This window comes from Cuculus canorus, chromosome W (genome assembly GCF_017976375.1).
Source record: "Cuculus canorus isolate bCucCan1 chromosome W, bCucCan1.pri, whole genome shotgun sequence".
NCBI classification, from domain to species: Eukaryota; Metazoa; Chordata; class Aves; order Cuculiformes; family Cuculidae; genus Cuculus; species Cuculus canorus.
Genome location: NC_071440.1, coordinates 4,358,100 through 4,374,719, shown reverse-complemented (window position 1 = coordinate 4,374,719; position 16,620 = coordinate 4,358,100). Strand labels below are relative to the sequence as shown.

At 42.0% G+C, this 16,620-nt stretch overlaps 1 protein-coding gene across 1 annotated transcript in view; it reads right to left on the bottom strand.

Moving 5' to 3' along the window:
• Positions 1 to 301: 301 nt before the first annotated feature.
• Positions 302 to 16,620, bottom strand: part of LOC128850195 (amyloid-beta A4 precursor protein-binding family A member 1-like) — an 86,530-nt gene continuing 70,211 nt past the window's right edge. Inside the window, 6 exon segments of the mRNA XM_054053182.1 lie at positions 302 to 374; positions 733 to 872; positions 1,521 to 1,642; positions 4,450 to 4,660; positions 5,421 to 5,600; positions 16,098 to 16,283. Of these exon segments, the coding sequence (XP_053909157.1) occupies positions 302 to 374; positions 733 to 872; positions 1,521 to 1,642; positions 4,450 to 4,660; positions 5,421 to 5,600; positions 16,098 to 16,283 (912 nt within the window).

Sequence of the window (16,620 nt, the reverse complement as noted above, 5' to 3'; positions counted from 1 at the left end):
GAACAAAGGGTTTTATGACAGCATCAGTTATTCATTCTTCATAGGCAAGTAAGTCTTTTTGTGAATCTTACCATAGACACCGCTACTGCTGCTGTTTACTCAGTGTATGGAGTCGCATAAAGTTTTACTTGTATAGAGATGCAACCGAAAAGTCTCATGGCTATATTTTCCCTCCCCCTCTATACACAGCAAATGTTGGGGAGAGAGAAATGTATCTGCAGACACAAATGCAGCACTAGGAACAGAAGCAGTAATGAGGAAAACTATACTTCATGCATGATTTGAAGGTGAAGTGTCAGCCTTAGATATAAACTGGTTGCTCTTGCGCAGTCAACAGTCTGTACACAGCAGCTGGCATGGTCTTCATATGAATCCAGGAGGCAATAAGACATGTTAAGCAATACTATTAGTCATGCTACCAAACTCATGAGTGTTAATAGCCTGGGGAGCACTAGGGAAGAAACTAACTGAGGTAACATAGAACAGAAGGGAAAAGGAAAGCCTGAGAATTTTTATATCCATACTAAGATTTAGGGGAAAACGATTCTCTAAGGTGTTGAGTATCTACCAAGCATCTCAATTTTATCTAAAGTTGTGGGCACTTCAATAATAAGAAAAATCTTGGTGGTTCTCACTCTCACTTCTAGTATTTACTTTTGAACAGTAACAATCCAAAAGAGGCAATAGTGTTGAAATATGCAATACTCTCTAGACACACTGCTTGCTCCTACCTCACCAACAGAATTTGAGAGAATGTGAACAATTTTCTCATGAGGTGTTGCTACAACACTTTGCCCATTGATTTCAATGATACGATGGCCAACTTGCACTCCTCCTCGCTCTGCTATACCTCCTCTCATAAGGCTACAGATCTGGAAGGGAAAGGACAAAATTATCACAATTTTGATATGGAACAGAGGCTTTTGATCACAAACGATAATTCAGTATTTAAACACATGTATTTGCAACAAAGTCTAAAATGTAGCGAATCAGTGATTCAAAGTACCACTTATTAGCAATCAAGTATTATGCATTCTCTTCCAAAAGCAAAAGAAACCATCCACCAAAAGCTATCTATATTATACTTTTTACTTAATGATTTGAAAATTTAAGGGTGTATGTAGAACCATAGTTTACAAAAAGTTCAAAGTGCATAAGCTTTGCATTAAGAGAGAATCAAACAGACTCTTTCTTTTGAGACCATATACAATGGTTTGGTCAGAGACAAATGATAGACTGAAAGCAGCCTTCTCCATACACTTTTGTTTCTTCAACCTAAACTAGTCTTTTTACTCCTCTGATTGATTCTAAAGCTATGAAATAAAGTTTCTTTCCCTACTTTTGACTGGGAAAGAAAGACAGATAAATAACTTTGACCAGTTCAGCTTTCATATCATATGATTCTATGACTTAAAATGCGTACTGAGCCCCTGCTGCAGTGAGGGAAAAAATACAATTAATTACATATGTAAACTTTAAAATATGTAAAAGCATCACCAGAAGGTCTGGAAGCTACTTACAATTCCATTCTGTACACTGAAGCCTAACTGGTATCTGAGGTCAGGTCTCCTGATCAAGACTGTGGTTACCGGAGGACATCTAACTACATTCAGTTTAACTTGGGCTTCGTTTTTCAAACCCTGCAAAAAATAACCAGCACCATGAAAAATGCTGACAAAGATGGAGTGAAACAATTTAACATGAGCATTAGGAAAACCAATACTTAGAATGTTAACATGGGAATAGTCCTGAATAAGCAGTTCTTTGAGGGTATCATTATGAAACAGGATTCCTGAATACCAGACATAAGCAACAGGATGCTCAGGGAATTGAATGATGCAGTATAAACCTCTTCTACTCAAGAAGCTGATGTGGTTTCTTTAAGAAATCTAGCTTCCTGTTAGCAATTTCTTCATTTGAGAACACAAACTATGGTTCTAAAGGAAGCAAAGGAAATAAAAAGCAGGTCTATGTAGTTGGCCAACTGCCAAACATTCTGGCTGGGAAATTAAATTTAAAATATGCAGCTAAGACAGATAGATACAAATAAGTGACATTCCTGGTGCAGTTATATTCAATTCTGCAATGTAAACATCAAGTCCTTGTATAAGCAATATTCACATTTACATTACCCTTCCCTTCTAAACTGGATTCATCACATTCACCATTAAATCTTTGCTATCAGAAGAACTAAATAAAGAAGGAAAACCCAAACATAAAAGAGGAGATAATTATAGAGTCTGCCCATTACACATATTCAAACATTCAGAGCTGCTTCTTGTAAATAAATCCAACTCCAATGTTAGATTACTTTTTTTTATACAACATATAAAACTAAATGCACAACACTCCTAAATGTTACATTTACACACCTTTAGTCTTCAATAAACAGAACCTATATGGGAAATAGATGCTATGTAGAGAGCATGGTAGCTTCAACCTTCAATCATGTTAACATTTATCAATTCCAACGCCTGCTTTTGAATTTCTTTCACAGTGAAATATGTGTCCCAGTGAAAACAGTGGGCTGCCTGTCACTGACTTCAACAAGATTAAGATTTCATTCAGAAAAATATTACAGCTAAGGTAACATACTGATGTGTCTACAAGCATTTTACTGCTGCTGATTTTGTTGAGCCTAACTCTAGAATTGGTACTGACTTGAGACTGACATTCTGCTGGGATGAAAAGTCAATGTTTCTAACTGCCTGGGTATGACAGTTGCACAGTCCCTGAATCTGTTTCTGATAATAGTTAGCATCAGATACTTCTGAAAAAGACATAAGTAGCATAATACAATAAGGGAATAACCATCACATATGGAAAGTTTCTTCCTAGATCTGTCAGTTTGTAAATGCTTATCTTTTTCATAGAAGTCCTTATATCATACTAAAAAAGTTTGCAATCTTAGCATATTTCTGCAACACTGAAATATATACTTGGGAGACTGATGTTTTATTTGGGAGTTCATTTATGTTATCAAAGACTGTTACATAAACAGCTCTAGATGCATCGACTACCTTCTTAACAAAAAGATAAACGGCTAGCAGTTCCTCTGGCAATAGCCTCATGTATTCATGAAAAAGGAGTAGAAAGGCCTCTAAAGGCAGGAAACAGAAAAGCTAGCTTTTTTACTGTTTTCATTTTGAGAAAGTACAGAAGATTCTTAATGCATCACAGCAGAAGCCCATCTGTATGAGAAAAGCATATATCAGTTTTTACAAATAAAACTGATATGGGATAGAAAACAAGTATGACAAAGCTGATAACATGAAGGGTGGTGAGCTTTGTTCCACTGAGGTTGGCAAAGAGATACTTAAGGTTTATTTTCTGCTTCAGGAAAAAAAAAAAAAAAAAAAAAAAAAAAAAAAAGTGTTGTTTTCATATACTGCATTCACAAGATATCATTTGAATTCACTAAATCCAGAATGGTTGGTCTTAGAGACTTAAATATCTACTACTTGTCAGCACATGGTGTTTACATTTTCAGAAACCAGAATATCAGATCTTTATAGTAATTTTTTAGTTGAAGCATTAAGAAAGGAATCCATGGGCAACAAAGAGAGACTTATTTTGTGAATTACTAAACAAACATTTTTTTACTGCAGAACACCACTAGGGACATGAAAGGATTTCTATAGTCATATATAGCATTACATTGCATTTCTACATGCTAAAATATGCAGCAGTTCTGTGGTGAGTGACTGTAACCCAGAAGACAATTTAGCTGAACTTCCAACATTTTCAAGGGCTGCATCTTTCCTCCTCCTGAAACTTTGAAGTTTAAATACCAATTGTCTTGTATGTTGCATCTGCCCCATAGGCTCTTCATTTCCAGTTGACTCGCCTGCTTTTTTGCATTTACATGGTCTCATGTCAATTAAAGTTCTTCAAATTAAGAAATCCCACCATTTAGCCAAGTTCAAAGAAACATTATACTTTTCAATACACTCAAGGTGTTTCTACAGAAAATAAACAGGCTTAATTTTTCTTTTAAATGCAAAGATTTTGAAAAAGTTAAAATATGTTTTAAAAAAACAAGCTTTTAAAAAAATGACTCAGTTCTCTGGGAAGTAGATCATAAGAATCATTTAAATGGCTAAAATTGCACCAATGCAGATTTTAGGCACCTATGTCTCAGACTGTCCTGTGAAGTTTAGTTGCCTCCAGATAGTAACAGACATCTTCCTTTTGGATCCAAATAATCCCTTGGGATCTGAAGTCCTGCACCATGCCCAGTTCTAAGCAGCTAAATGCATAGCTCACTTCTTAGGGCTCAGAAAACAGGTAAAACAGAATTTGCCCTCTACTTTAAGGTCAACAAAAGGAAACTGTTATAAAATGTGCAAGAACAGAATTAACAAACAACAAATAGTTCTATACTTTTTTGTCTCCCACTACTCCAATAAAGGTTTTAAAACGTAATATTCAGGAATGTTCTCTGTATCTTTATAATGCTCTGGCATGTTGAGAGTGGTAAGCCAACCAAACTGGTCACATCAATTGACATGATCTGGTCCCCTATATTTAGTTTCCCAGACTTCTCTGCTGGTCCTCCATGCATCATGTTGGCTATGATAACTGTAGGCAAAATGGATCCCCAGCCAGATTCCACAATCAGTACACCTAGAATTTCTCCCTTTTGCTTTTCAATGTAAACCTGAATCATAAGAAAGAGAGTTTGAAACAAAAGCTTTTTTCTCATCTATGAAACTGATGATGCCCCCCCATATGTTTCCATATAAACAAACTCATTTGCAAAATGTCTTATTCAAAAGCAAAACATAATAGGGTATATAGTTTAAAACAGTTTAAATGCCTTCAACCATCAAATAACATTAAAACTAGAGATTTTGTTTAATTCAAAATCTCCCCCAAATAGAATTCATCTGTTCACATGGTTGGAGGGGGCTGGTATAGAAGAAACCCTGGCGTAATGGACTTGGGTGGACAGAACTAAGTCAGGGAGGAATTTTAAGTTCATGTGACTGTGTTTTTGGAAAAAATTGCCCGCATGCTCCAGTGTTACGCTACTTCATCTTTATTAACAAAACCAGCAGCAAATATATAACCTTTTAAAACCTGGGCTCAACCACTTTTATCAATGTCAGTGCCTCCAAAAATTTTATACTCTCTACTGTATATTCACTTCACTGACGTAATGTCTCAAATGTGAAAACTGTTTGGTAAAAAGAACACACAGAGACAGTAAAACATTCATCTAATGATAAATTCAGGGTTCACTGCTTGCTCTTAAAACAGAATTGCCCACAGGATAAACCTACTGGGAAGGACAGAAATTATCTCAGTGAGGTTATTTATTGGAAGCACTAATAGCTTTCTAATTGTTGCCAGTACAGGCCTGAACTCAGGATACGCAAGCTTAATGGTGTTATGGAAAAAAAAAAGCAGAGACATACATCTTTGCAGTTTTCAGATTTGGAAAAATGAATCAAGTCATCATTGTAAATGTCCCAGGAATTGAGCAAGTCACTATGTTCCTTCTGGCTTAGGTCTTCCAAATTGATTCCATTTGCCCTTAGAAATTCCTGGTAGGCCATGCTAAATGCTTGACCTATAGACTGTGCAATCAGCTGTGCCTGTAGTAATACCCAAAGAAGAAAACAATAACATCAAACATTTGGATGGTCTAATTCACTGACATTTTCTCTGTTATAAACATGCTGCAAAATGATTAATGTCTACAAGTTATGGAACAGTAATAATTTTTTTAAATGAACCTAAAGTAATAATTACAAAAGCAAAACAGAACATCAGTATTGTCATCCATGTAGTAAACCCAGCTGAATGAGTAACTACACATAAGAAACACAAGTAAAGCCTTCCCTTCACAGATAATTACTGCTAGCATAAAGGTATACCCATTGCATTACTTCAAATTGAGTCTACAGGGGGAAAATATGAGCTCTCACCAGGGACTGGAACATCTGACATATGTGGAGAGACTGAGAGAAGAGACAGATCAGGGTAATCTTACAGATACATATAAATACCTGATGGGAGCATGTAAAGAGGATGGAGCCAGGCTCTTTTCAGTAGTGCCCAGAGACAGGAAAAGAGGCAATGGGCACAAACGGAAATACAGAAAATTCCACTTAAATCCAAGAAAACACGTTTTTCCTGTGAGGATGGGATTGAATACCAGAACATGTAGTACAGAAAGGTTTGGAGTCTCCATCCTTAGAAATATTCAGAACAGGGGGGTGATTCGAGACAGCCAGCATGGCTTCACCAAGGGCAAGTCCTGCCTGACCAACCCAGTGGATTTCTATGACGGGGTGACCACAGCAGTGAACACGGGAAAAGCAATGGATGTCATCTATCTGGACTTGTGTAAAGCCCTTGACGCGGTCCCCCACAACATCCTTCTCTCTAAATTGGAGAGAAATGGATTCGGTGGGTGGACAGTATGATGGATAAGAAACTGGTTGGATGGTTGTATTCAAAGAGTAGTGGCTCAAAGTCCAGATGGAGATGTGTGACCAGTGGTGTCCCTCAGGGGTCCGTACTGGGACCGGTGCTGTTTAATACCTTTATCAATGATATTGACAGTGAGATTGAGTGCACTCTCAGCAAGTCTGCAGATAACACCAAGCTGAGTGGTGCAGTTGCCACATCGGAAGGACGGGATGTCATCCAGAGGGACCTGGACAGGCTGGAGAAGTGGGCCTGTGTGAATCTCATGAGGTTCAACAAGGCCAAGTGTAAAGTCGTACACCTGGGTCAGGGCAATCCCCATTTTCAGTACATGATGGAGGATGATGTGATTGAGAGCTGCCCTGCAGAAAAGGACTTGGGGGTGCTGGTTGATGAGAAGCTTGACATGAGCCTGCAATGTGTGCTCAGAGCCCAGAAGGCCAACCATATCCTGGGCTGCATGAAAAGGAGAGTGGACAGCAGGTCAAGGGAGAGGATTCTGCCCCTCTACTCTGCTCTTGTGAGACGTTATCTGGAATACTGTGTCCATTTCTGGAATCCGCAACATAAGAAGGATATGGAGCTGTTGGAACAGGTCCAGAGGAGGGCTACAAAGATGATCGGAGGGCTGGAGCACCTCCCATATGAGGACAGGCTGAGAGAGTTGGGCTTGTTCAACCTGGAGAAGAGAAGGCTCAGAGAAGATCTTATAGCGACTTGTAGTACCTGAAGGGGGCCTACAAGAAAGCTGGAGAGGGGCTATTCATAAAGGCGTGTGGTGATAGGACAAGGGGGAATGGGTACAAACTGGAGAGGGATAGATTAAGACTAGATATAAGGATGAATTTTTTCACCATGAGAGTAGTGAGACACTGGAACAGGTTGCCCAGGCTGGAGAACTGGGCCTGTGTGAACCTCATGAGATTCAACAAGGCTAATTGCAAGGTCCTACACCTGGGTTGGGACATTCCCCGATTTCAGTACAGGATGGGGGATGATGTGATTGAAAGCAGCCCTGCAGAGAAGGACTTGGGGGTGGTGATTGGTGAAACGCTCAACATGAGCTGGCAACATGCGTTCACAGCCCAGAAGGCCAACCATATCCTGGGCTGCATCATCTGTCCCTCTACTCTGCTCTCTTGAGACCCCACCTGCAGTACTGTGTCCAGCTCTGTCCTCGACATAAGAAGCATATGGAACTCTTGGAACAGTCCAGAGGAGGGCCATGAAGATGATCAGAGGGTTTGAGAACCTCTGCCATGAAGACAGGCAGAGAGAGTTGGAGTTGTTCAGCCTGGAGAAGAGAAGGCTCTGAGGAGATTTACAGCAACCTTCCAGTACCTGAAAGGGGCCTACAAGAAAGCTGGAGAGGGACTTTTTACAAGGGCATGTGGTGATAGGACAAGGGGGAATGGCTTTAAATTGGTAGGGTGAAGATTTAGATTAGACATTAGGAAGAAATTCTTCACAATGAGGGTGGTCAGGCCCCGGCACAGGTTGCCCAGGGAAGTTGTGGATGCCCCCTCCCTGGAAGTGTTCAAGGCCAGGTTGGATGGGGCCTTGAGCAGCGTGGTCTAGTGGGAGGCATCCCTGCCCATGGATCTTTAAGGTTCCATCCCAAACCATTCTAAGATTCTATGACCCTTAAAGATATTCAAAATACAACCGGACACAGTCCTAGACAACCTGTTCTAGTAGACCCTGCTTGAGCACGGGTGGTTCAACTAGACAGTCTCTAGAGGTGATGTGTCACTTCAGTTATGCTATGATGCTATGGTGTCTCTAGTCCAACATCCTGTTCAAATCATTCAACTATGAGGTCAGACCAGGTTACTCAGGGTTTTTAGTCAAGTACCGAAAATCTTCAAGGACAGACTATATAAACTCTCTGGGCAGCCTGTTCCAATGCTTGACTGTCCTCATGATGAAAAAGTTTTTCCTTTTATCCAGTCATCCAGTCTGAACCTCTCTGGTTTCAGTGTATGCCCATTAGCTCTCATCCTCCCACCATGCAGCTCTATGAGGAGCCTGGCTCCATCTTCTTGATGATCTCCTCATGGATGTTGGAAGGCTGCTGTTAGGGCCCCCTGAAGCCTTCTCTTCTCCAGGCTGAACAAGCCCCATTCCTTCAGCCTCTCCTCATAGGGCAAGCACTCCAGCCCCCTGACCATCTTGATGGCCTTCTGCTGAACTCACTCCAGTTTGTCAATGCCTTTCTTGTATTGGGGGGGATGAGGGCCCAAAACTGGATATGGTAGTCTAGAGGTGGTCTAGTGAGTGTTGAGTAGCAAGGAAGAATTATTTCCTCAATTTACTGTTTATGCTCCTTTTAATCCAACCCAGGAAGCTGTTGGCTACCTTTGCTTGCCAGGGCACTCTGCTGGCTCATGTTCAGCACTGCTGTCTGCCAAAGTCCAGCCCACTCTATCTAGTCTATATGGCTCTCTCCTATACCTATAGCTTGCTCTTGGCTGCTCTGCTCCTAAAGCTACTGGATGCTCCATAGCTTTCACTCACTGCTGCATTACTCCTTGTGAGCTGTTCTAGTAACTGAAGAAAAGGGAATATTGCATCCATTTAAAAAAAAAGTTAACAAAGAGGACTTGGGCAGCTACCAGTCAGTCTCACCTCCGTGCCTGGGAAGATCATGTAACATATCCTCCTGGAACATATGTTGAAGCATATGGAGGACAGAGTGGTGATTTGAGACAGCCAGCATAGCTTCAACAAGGGCAAATCATGCCTGACCAACCTAGTGGCCTTCTATGATGGAGCGACAGCATCAGTGGACAAGGGAAGAGTTACGGATGTCATCTATGTGGACTTCTGTAAGACCTTTGACACTGTCCTCGGCAACATTCTGGCCATTAAACTGGAGAGATATGGGTTTGACGCATGGATTATTAGATGGATAAGGAATTAGCTGGAGAGCCCTGTCCAAAGACTTACAGTCAATGGCTCAATGTTCAAGTGGAAACCAGTAACAAGTGGTATCCCTCAAGGGTCCAATACTATTTAATATCTTTATTAATGACATAGACAGTGGGATGGAGTCCACCCTCAGCAAGTTTGCAGATGACATCAAGCTGGGTAGGACAGTTGATAAACTAGAGGGAAGGGATGCCATCCAGAGGGACCTTGACAGGCTTGAGGAATGGGCCCATGTGAACCTCATGAAGTTCAACAAGACCAAGTGTGAGGTCCTGCACCTGGGTCAGGGCAACCCCCAGTATCAATACAGACTGGCTGCTCAATTGATTGTGAGCATCCCTGAAGAGAAAGTCTTGGGGATACTGGTGGATGAAAAACTGGACATAAGCCGGCAATGTGCACTTGCAGCCCAGAAGGCCAACTGTATCCTGGGCTGCATCAAAAGAAGTGTGGCCAGCAGGTCTTGGGAGGTGATTCTCCTACTTTGCTCTGGTGAGACCCCACTTGGATGGGAGGACTCCATAGCCTACTGTAGGGGTGTGCTGGGGATGTAGGAACAGAGCTAGCTAGCTCTAAACTTAATGACAAAAACACGATTGCTGACACTGAAAAGGTCAACAGCAGACAGAGTCTGGACTTCCATTATTTTGCAAACTTTCAAAACAAAAAAATTTGATGGCAAGAACAATATAGCAAGAGGATGAGTGCACTGCAACTCATTAGCTCAGCATGCTATCTGCAGGAGAGGAGATAAATATGGGCTTGTACATTCAGAGATGGATGTCCAAGAAGAGATCAAATGCCATTTAGACACACAGTATTTGGCCATGTTTTAGGAGCTGAGCTGTTCTCAATATCCAGTGCCAACTACGCCTGGAAAATCTGTCATTGTGGGTTTTTTTTAAGATAAGGACAGTTCCAAGCAGGGACACATTTTGGCCATCATCCATTTGAAGGCTTAAGATGTATCACAGTCATCTTAAGTGGATAAATTCTTCTAGATACCTAGCAGTCCCAGAAGAAGAAAAGATAGAATCATGGAATTATTAAGGTTGGAAAAGACCTTATCAAGACTAACTAATCCAGAAGATCACCTCTAAGATCATCAAGTCCAACTGTCAGCCCAACATCACCACACCTACTAAACTATATCCCAAAGTGCCATGTCTACACGTTTTTTGAACACCTCCAGGGACTGTGACTCCACCACTTCCCTGGGCAGCCTGTTCCAATGCTTTATACTTTCAGTAAAAAAAGTTTTTCTAATATCCAATCTGAACCTCCCCTGGCACAACTTGAAGCCAATTCCTCTCATCCTATCACCTGTCAGTTGGAAGAAGAGACCAACACCCACCTTGGTACAACCTCCTTTCGGGTAGTTGCAGAGGATGATAAGGACTCCCCTCAGTCTCCTCTTCACCAGAATAAACAATACCAGTTCCTTCAGCCACTCCTCATAAAGACTTGGTCTCCAGTCCCTTCACTAGCATTGTTACTCTTCTTTGGACACGCTCCAGCACCTCTATGTCCTTCTTGTACTGAGGGGCCCAAAACTGAACATGGGCTTTGAGGTGTGGCCTCACAAGTGCTGGGTACAGGTGCACGATCACTCCCTTGGTCCTGTTAGCCACATTATTTCTGATAGCAGTGAAATATGTGATATTTAGATATAAAAGAGGCTCTACTACTCCACTGGATTTACAAGCTCTTTAGAGTGGAAATCTCTTCGCTGCTAATAGATACATTTCTATCATAACTCTTTCTGAGTTATCATAGAATGGGTCGAGTTGGAAGGGACCTTAAAGCTCATCCAGTTCCACCCCCTGCCATGGGCAGGGACACTTCCCACTAGGTCAGGTTGCTCAAAGCCTCATCCAACCTGGGCCTGAACACCTTTAGGGATGGGGCATCCACGACTTCTCTGGGCAATCTGTGCCAGTGCCTCACCACCCTCACAGTAAAAAAAATCTTCCTAAGATCTCATCTAAATCTCCCCTCTTTCAGCTTAAAACCATTCCCCCTCATCCTATTCCTGCACTCTCTGATCAAGAGCCTCTCCCCAGCTTTCTTGTAGGCCCCTTTCAGTACTGGAAGGCTGCTATAAGGTCTCCCCGGAGCCTTCTCCAGGCTTAACAACCCCTGCTCTCTCAGCCTGTCCTTGTATAGGAGGTGCTCCAGCCCTTGGTTCGTCTTTGTGGCCTCCTCTAGACTTGCTCTAATATGGGAGAAAGCATGTTTGGGTTTGAACTTGATGAGAGAAGAGTCTGTCCCTGAATTGGTACAGACTTAAAGATTCCACTGTTGTGTTTATGCCAATGCAGTATGTATGCTACGATATCAGAAGCAAGCACAGACCGAGTGGCCATTGGTCTGAAGCTTGCTAGCTAGCTTAAAGTCCTTGGAATCATTAGCTGTACTCGTGGGATACTGGTGAAGTGTGTGAGAAGCAAAGAAGCAGAAAGCATAACAAAGAGATAAGGTGTACATCTCTAGCTGCAGTTCTTGTCTTTATCTCTATGAAGTCATGAGAACGGGAATAGTGGAATTTTACTGGGGTAGCTGCTAACAAGCCAGATTAGGGTATATAAGCCTTGTACTTTCACTCAATAAACGATTTTGTTTGCACCTCAAATGAAGTCCATGCCTCCTCTGCTACACTCTAACAGATAGATCCGTGTCCTTCCTGTGCTGAGAACTCCAGAAATGAAGGCAGGACTCCAGGTGAGGTCTCACGAGAGCAGAGTAGAGAGGCAGAATCACCTCCGTCAATCTGCAGATCACACTTCTTTTTATGCAGCCCAGGATATGGTTGGCTTTCTGGGCTGCAAGCACACATTGTCATCTGAGATTCTCATCCACCAGCACCCCCAAGTCTTTCTCTTCAGGGCTGCTCTCAATGCACTCTCTGCCCAGCCTGTAATTGTGCTTGGGATTGCCCCAACCCAGGTGCAGCACCTTGCATTTGGCCATGTTGAACTTCATGAGGTTCGCACAGGCCCACCTCTCAAGCCTGTCATGGTCCCTCTGGATGTCATCCCTTCCCTCCAGCATGATGACCGTGTCACAGAGCTTGCTGTCATTGTCAAACTTGCTGAGGGTGCCCTCAATCCCACTGTCCATGTCTGTAACAAAGATGTTAAACAACACTGGACCCAATACCGACCCCTGAGGAACTCCACTCATCACCAGTCTCCACTTGGACATTGAACCTTTGACCACAACTCCTTGAGTGTGACCATTCAGCCAATTTCTTATCCACCAAGTGGTCCATCGGTCAAATCCATGTCTCTCCAATTTAGAGACAAGAATGTCATGTGGGACACTGTCAAATGCTTTGCACAAGTCCAGGTAGATGATGTTGGTTACTCTTCCTTTATCCACCAATGCTGTAGCCCTGTCATAGACAGCCATCAAATTTGTCAGGCACGATTTGCCTTTAGTGAAGCCTTTAGTGAAGCCATGTTTGCTGCCACAAATCACCTCTTTATTTTCCACATGACTCAGCAGAGTTTGCAGTAGGATCTGCTCCACGATCTTGCCAGGCACAGATCTGGGACTGACTGGCCTGTAGTTCCCTGGGTCTTCCTTTTTTCCTTTTTCAAAAATGAGAGTTATATTTTCCTTTGTTCAGTCAGTGGGCACTTCACCAGACTGCCATGACTTCTCAAATATGATGTATAGTGGCTTAGCAACTTCATCTATCAGTTCCCTCAGGACATGCGGATGCATCTCATCAGGTCCCATGCACCTGTGAACCTTCTGGTTCCTTAGATAGTCTCACACCTGATCCTGAACTCCTACATTAGGTGGTTCTTCGATCTCCTAATCCTTGTCTTTGCCTTCTGTGACTTGGTCAATGTGACTTGAGCCCTTGCCAGTGAAGACTGAGGCAAAAAATTCATTGAGTACCTCAGCCTTCTCCATATCCTGAGCAACAATGTCTCTTGTTTCCTTCCGAAGAGGGCTCGCATTCTCCCTAGTCTCCCTTGCTTCCACCCTCTGCAGGCTTCTTTTATGAGTTTAAGTTTGTCCAGGAGTTCCTTGTTCATCCATGCAGGCCTCTTGGCATTTTTGCCTGCCTTCCTCTTTGTTGGGATGCATCGCTCCTGAGCTTGGAGGTGTTGATCCTTGCATATTAAACAGATTTCTTGGGCCTCTTTCCCTTCCAGGGATTTATCCCATGGTGCCCTACCAAGCAGATCCCTGAAGAGGCCGAAGTCTGCTCTCCTAAAGTCCAGAATAGTGAGTTTGCTGTGCATCCTCCTTGCTGTTCTAAGGATCTTGAACTCCCTTGAGCTTCACATTCCCCACCAGCCCTTCCTTGTTGATGAGAACAAGGTCCAGCATCGAACCTCTTCTCATCAGCTCTTCTATCATTTGGAGAAAGAAGTTATCATCAACGCATTCCAGGAACCTCCTGGATTGCTTATGCCATGCTGTGCTGTCCCTCCAACAAATATCGGGATGGTTGAAGTCCCCCATGAGGACCAGGGCTTGGGAATGTGAGGCTGCCCCTATCTGTCCATAATGGGTCTCATCTGCTCACTCTTCCTGGTCTCGTGGCTTGTAGCAGACCCCCACTATAATGTCACTCGCCCTCCCTTTAATCCTGACCTTTAAGCTCTCAGTTGGTTCCTCATCCATCACTCCTGTCTGTCCTTCCTAAAGAGTCTGCATGCCTCCGTTCCAACACTCCAATCATAGGATCCATCCCACCATGTCTTTTTTTCCTACTCATTGTATTTTTTAGAATGTTTATAAGCTATTTTTGAACTACTCTATGACCGAGGAATGGTCATGTCCTGAAAATCCTCAGAATATATTCAAACTATTTAGTAATCAATGGGTTTTTTTAGACCTACAGACATGTTGTACTTTTCAGGATAATATTTTCTGGCACAGGAAGGATCATGTTCGACACAAATATGAAATCATCTGACCAAACCACACAAGGTAATGACAACAATTCTCTAATGGAAGCACACATTTTGAATAGCCAAGAAAATATTGAGAGATCCAGGAATGCTATCATATTCTGAAAGAAAAGGAACCATTGCATCTTTCCCCCCTCAAAAAACCCAAACAAAACTCAAAACATTCCAAACCAACAAAAATCATAGTCTAATCTCTCTATTTGCATACCATTTTCATGAAGGGCATTATAAGAAAAGTCTCATATGCTATTTTGCATAAAAATCAGTCTTTAAAGTTTTATGTCAAATTTGGTTTGGTAGAGAACTATCTGTAAAAGGTTAAGCAAAACCACTGAGAATCCCAGCAGTAGGTTGCATATGTACCTGCAACCACAGATTTATATGAACATGGTGCCTTCAGAACAGGTTCCCAAATACATAAAAACAAACACTCCTTAAAGGAAACTTTCCCATCTGGAAGCCCTTACAAATATTTTTGAAGGCATTTAAGGCATTAGTGAAGCCTAAGTGAGGTGCAAGGCATGGGAAGTAGAAATAGACTATTACCTCACCATCTGTAATTCAGGCAGGATGCCTTAAATGGCATGACTGCTGTAGTCTAAGAATTGATTTTCACATGGGAGTGATTCCTCTCCCTCTGTATGAACCATCTGATCAGCTTAAACATGGTGGTCACCATGGAGACATAATATCCTGTTATTTGGAGAGTTGAGTAATAAATGAGATTTGCTGTCTTGTCAATTAGATAGCATTGTGTGAGATCATTTTATTTGGGACTAACCTGATTATAAGACTGACAACTCTGTGCCTCCTAACTTAATTTTGATGTATTTGTGTATGATTTTACCCCTTGCTTATTTAGTTTAGTCTGTTTTTTTTAAAACAAAACCCCAAAACTACATAAATTAACAAGTTATGTGCATTGATATTTCTTTTTCAAAATATTTGGGTTTAATTATTGAGGACAGGACATCAGGTTTGATAACAGACAACTCAGCCTTCTGCAGGGGTGCTTGTGCACTCACACTTAGTAAAATGGCCTGGGTAAGAACAGATGATAAGATGCTAGTGCGAGTGGGTGTATTTGGTCTGGCTGGGATGGAGTTAAATTTCCCCACAGCAGTCCTCACAGTGCTGTGCTTTGTATTTGTTGCTAGAATGATGTTGATAACACAGCAGTGTTTTGGCTACTGCTGAGCAGTGCCCCCACAGCATCAAAGCTGTCTCTCTAACTCTCCCCGACCTCAAAGGCCAGTAGGCTAGGGGTGGGCAAGTGATTGGGAGGGGACAAAGCCAGGACATCTGAAGGGAATAATTTCAGCTACTCCTGAACTCCATCATCATATCAAAAGGAATCCTAAACCCCCCCCCCCCAAAAAGCCCAAACCACCACTTTATAGTATATAGCGAACCTTGTGGCAGCACAAGGGAATGGAAGCTCCCTATGAAAAATAAGCTTCTTTGATGGATGCTCACTCTCACAGATCCTCAGCTGGCATATGTAACCTATGGCAACAGTGTTATTTTAGAATCTGCCCCTCACTGACTCTAGGAAAGTATTAAATTTACTTGAAAACCAGGAAGTTCTATAAATACTGTCTTTGCAAGTAAAACACAGGGTTCCATCATGCAAAGAGAAAGCAAGTTCTACTTTGATGAAATATTTTTATGCAATTAACAAACAAATTAACAAAACAAGCCAAACAGGACCATTGGCTATAGACTTTCAAGCCTGTCAAGATGTGCTCACACTTTACCTCCTAGAAAAATCACAAGATTAAAAAAATTCCTTACATCCTCAGACTCAAAGACGTGGCAAATGATTTTGTATTGCCTTTTTCCATCTTGAGAGGGGTGAGATACTTCCACATTGTCCCGGGAATTTGATCACAGCATTTGTCTACGAGCCATCAGAACAACTATATTCCCTATATCTGCAATGTAAGAAATGGTCCTCAGAAGATGATCCATCATAGTTTCCTGGAGGATAGAAAAAATGGTAACAGACACTGTTTTAAGCAAATTCTTATTGTACTTTTGGTGTTTTATTGTCACTGTTGAGACACGACACGGTGATGTGGAAGCAAGTTTCTTTATTGAAGTTACAGGGCTGGCCGGCCCGTGCTTGATCTTACGCGCGCCTCTTATACCCTTGATTAACACACGCGTCTCCGCATGATTGGATTAGCTTATACATAAACAATCTGTGAATGGATAGTACTACTTTCATGCATGGTCCTATATTGTCTGCCCACTTCCCATCCCATGATCTCCTTCCGGGTGCATTAATCAGGGGTCCTCAGCCCGCTGTGGACCC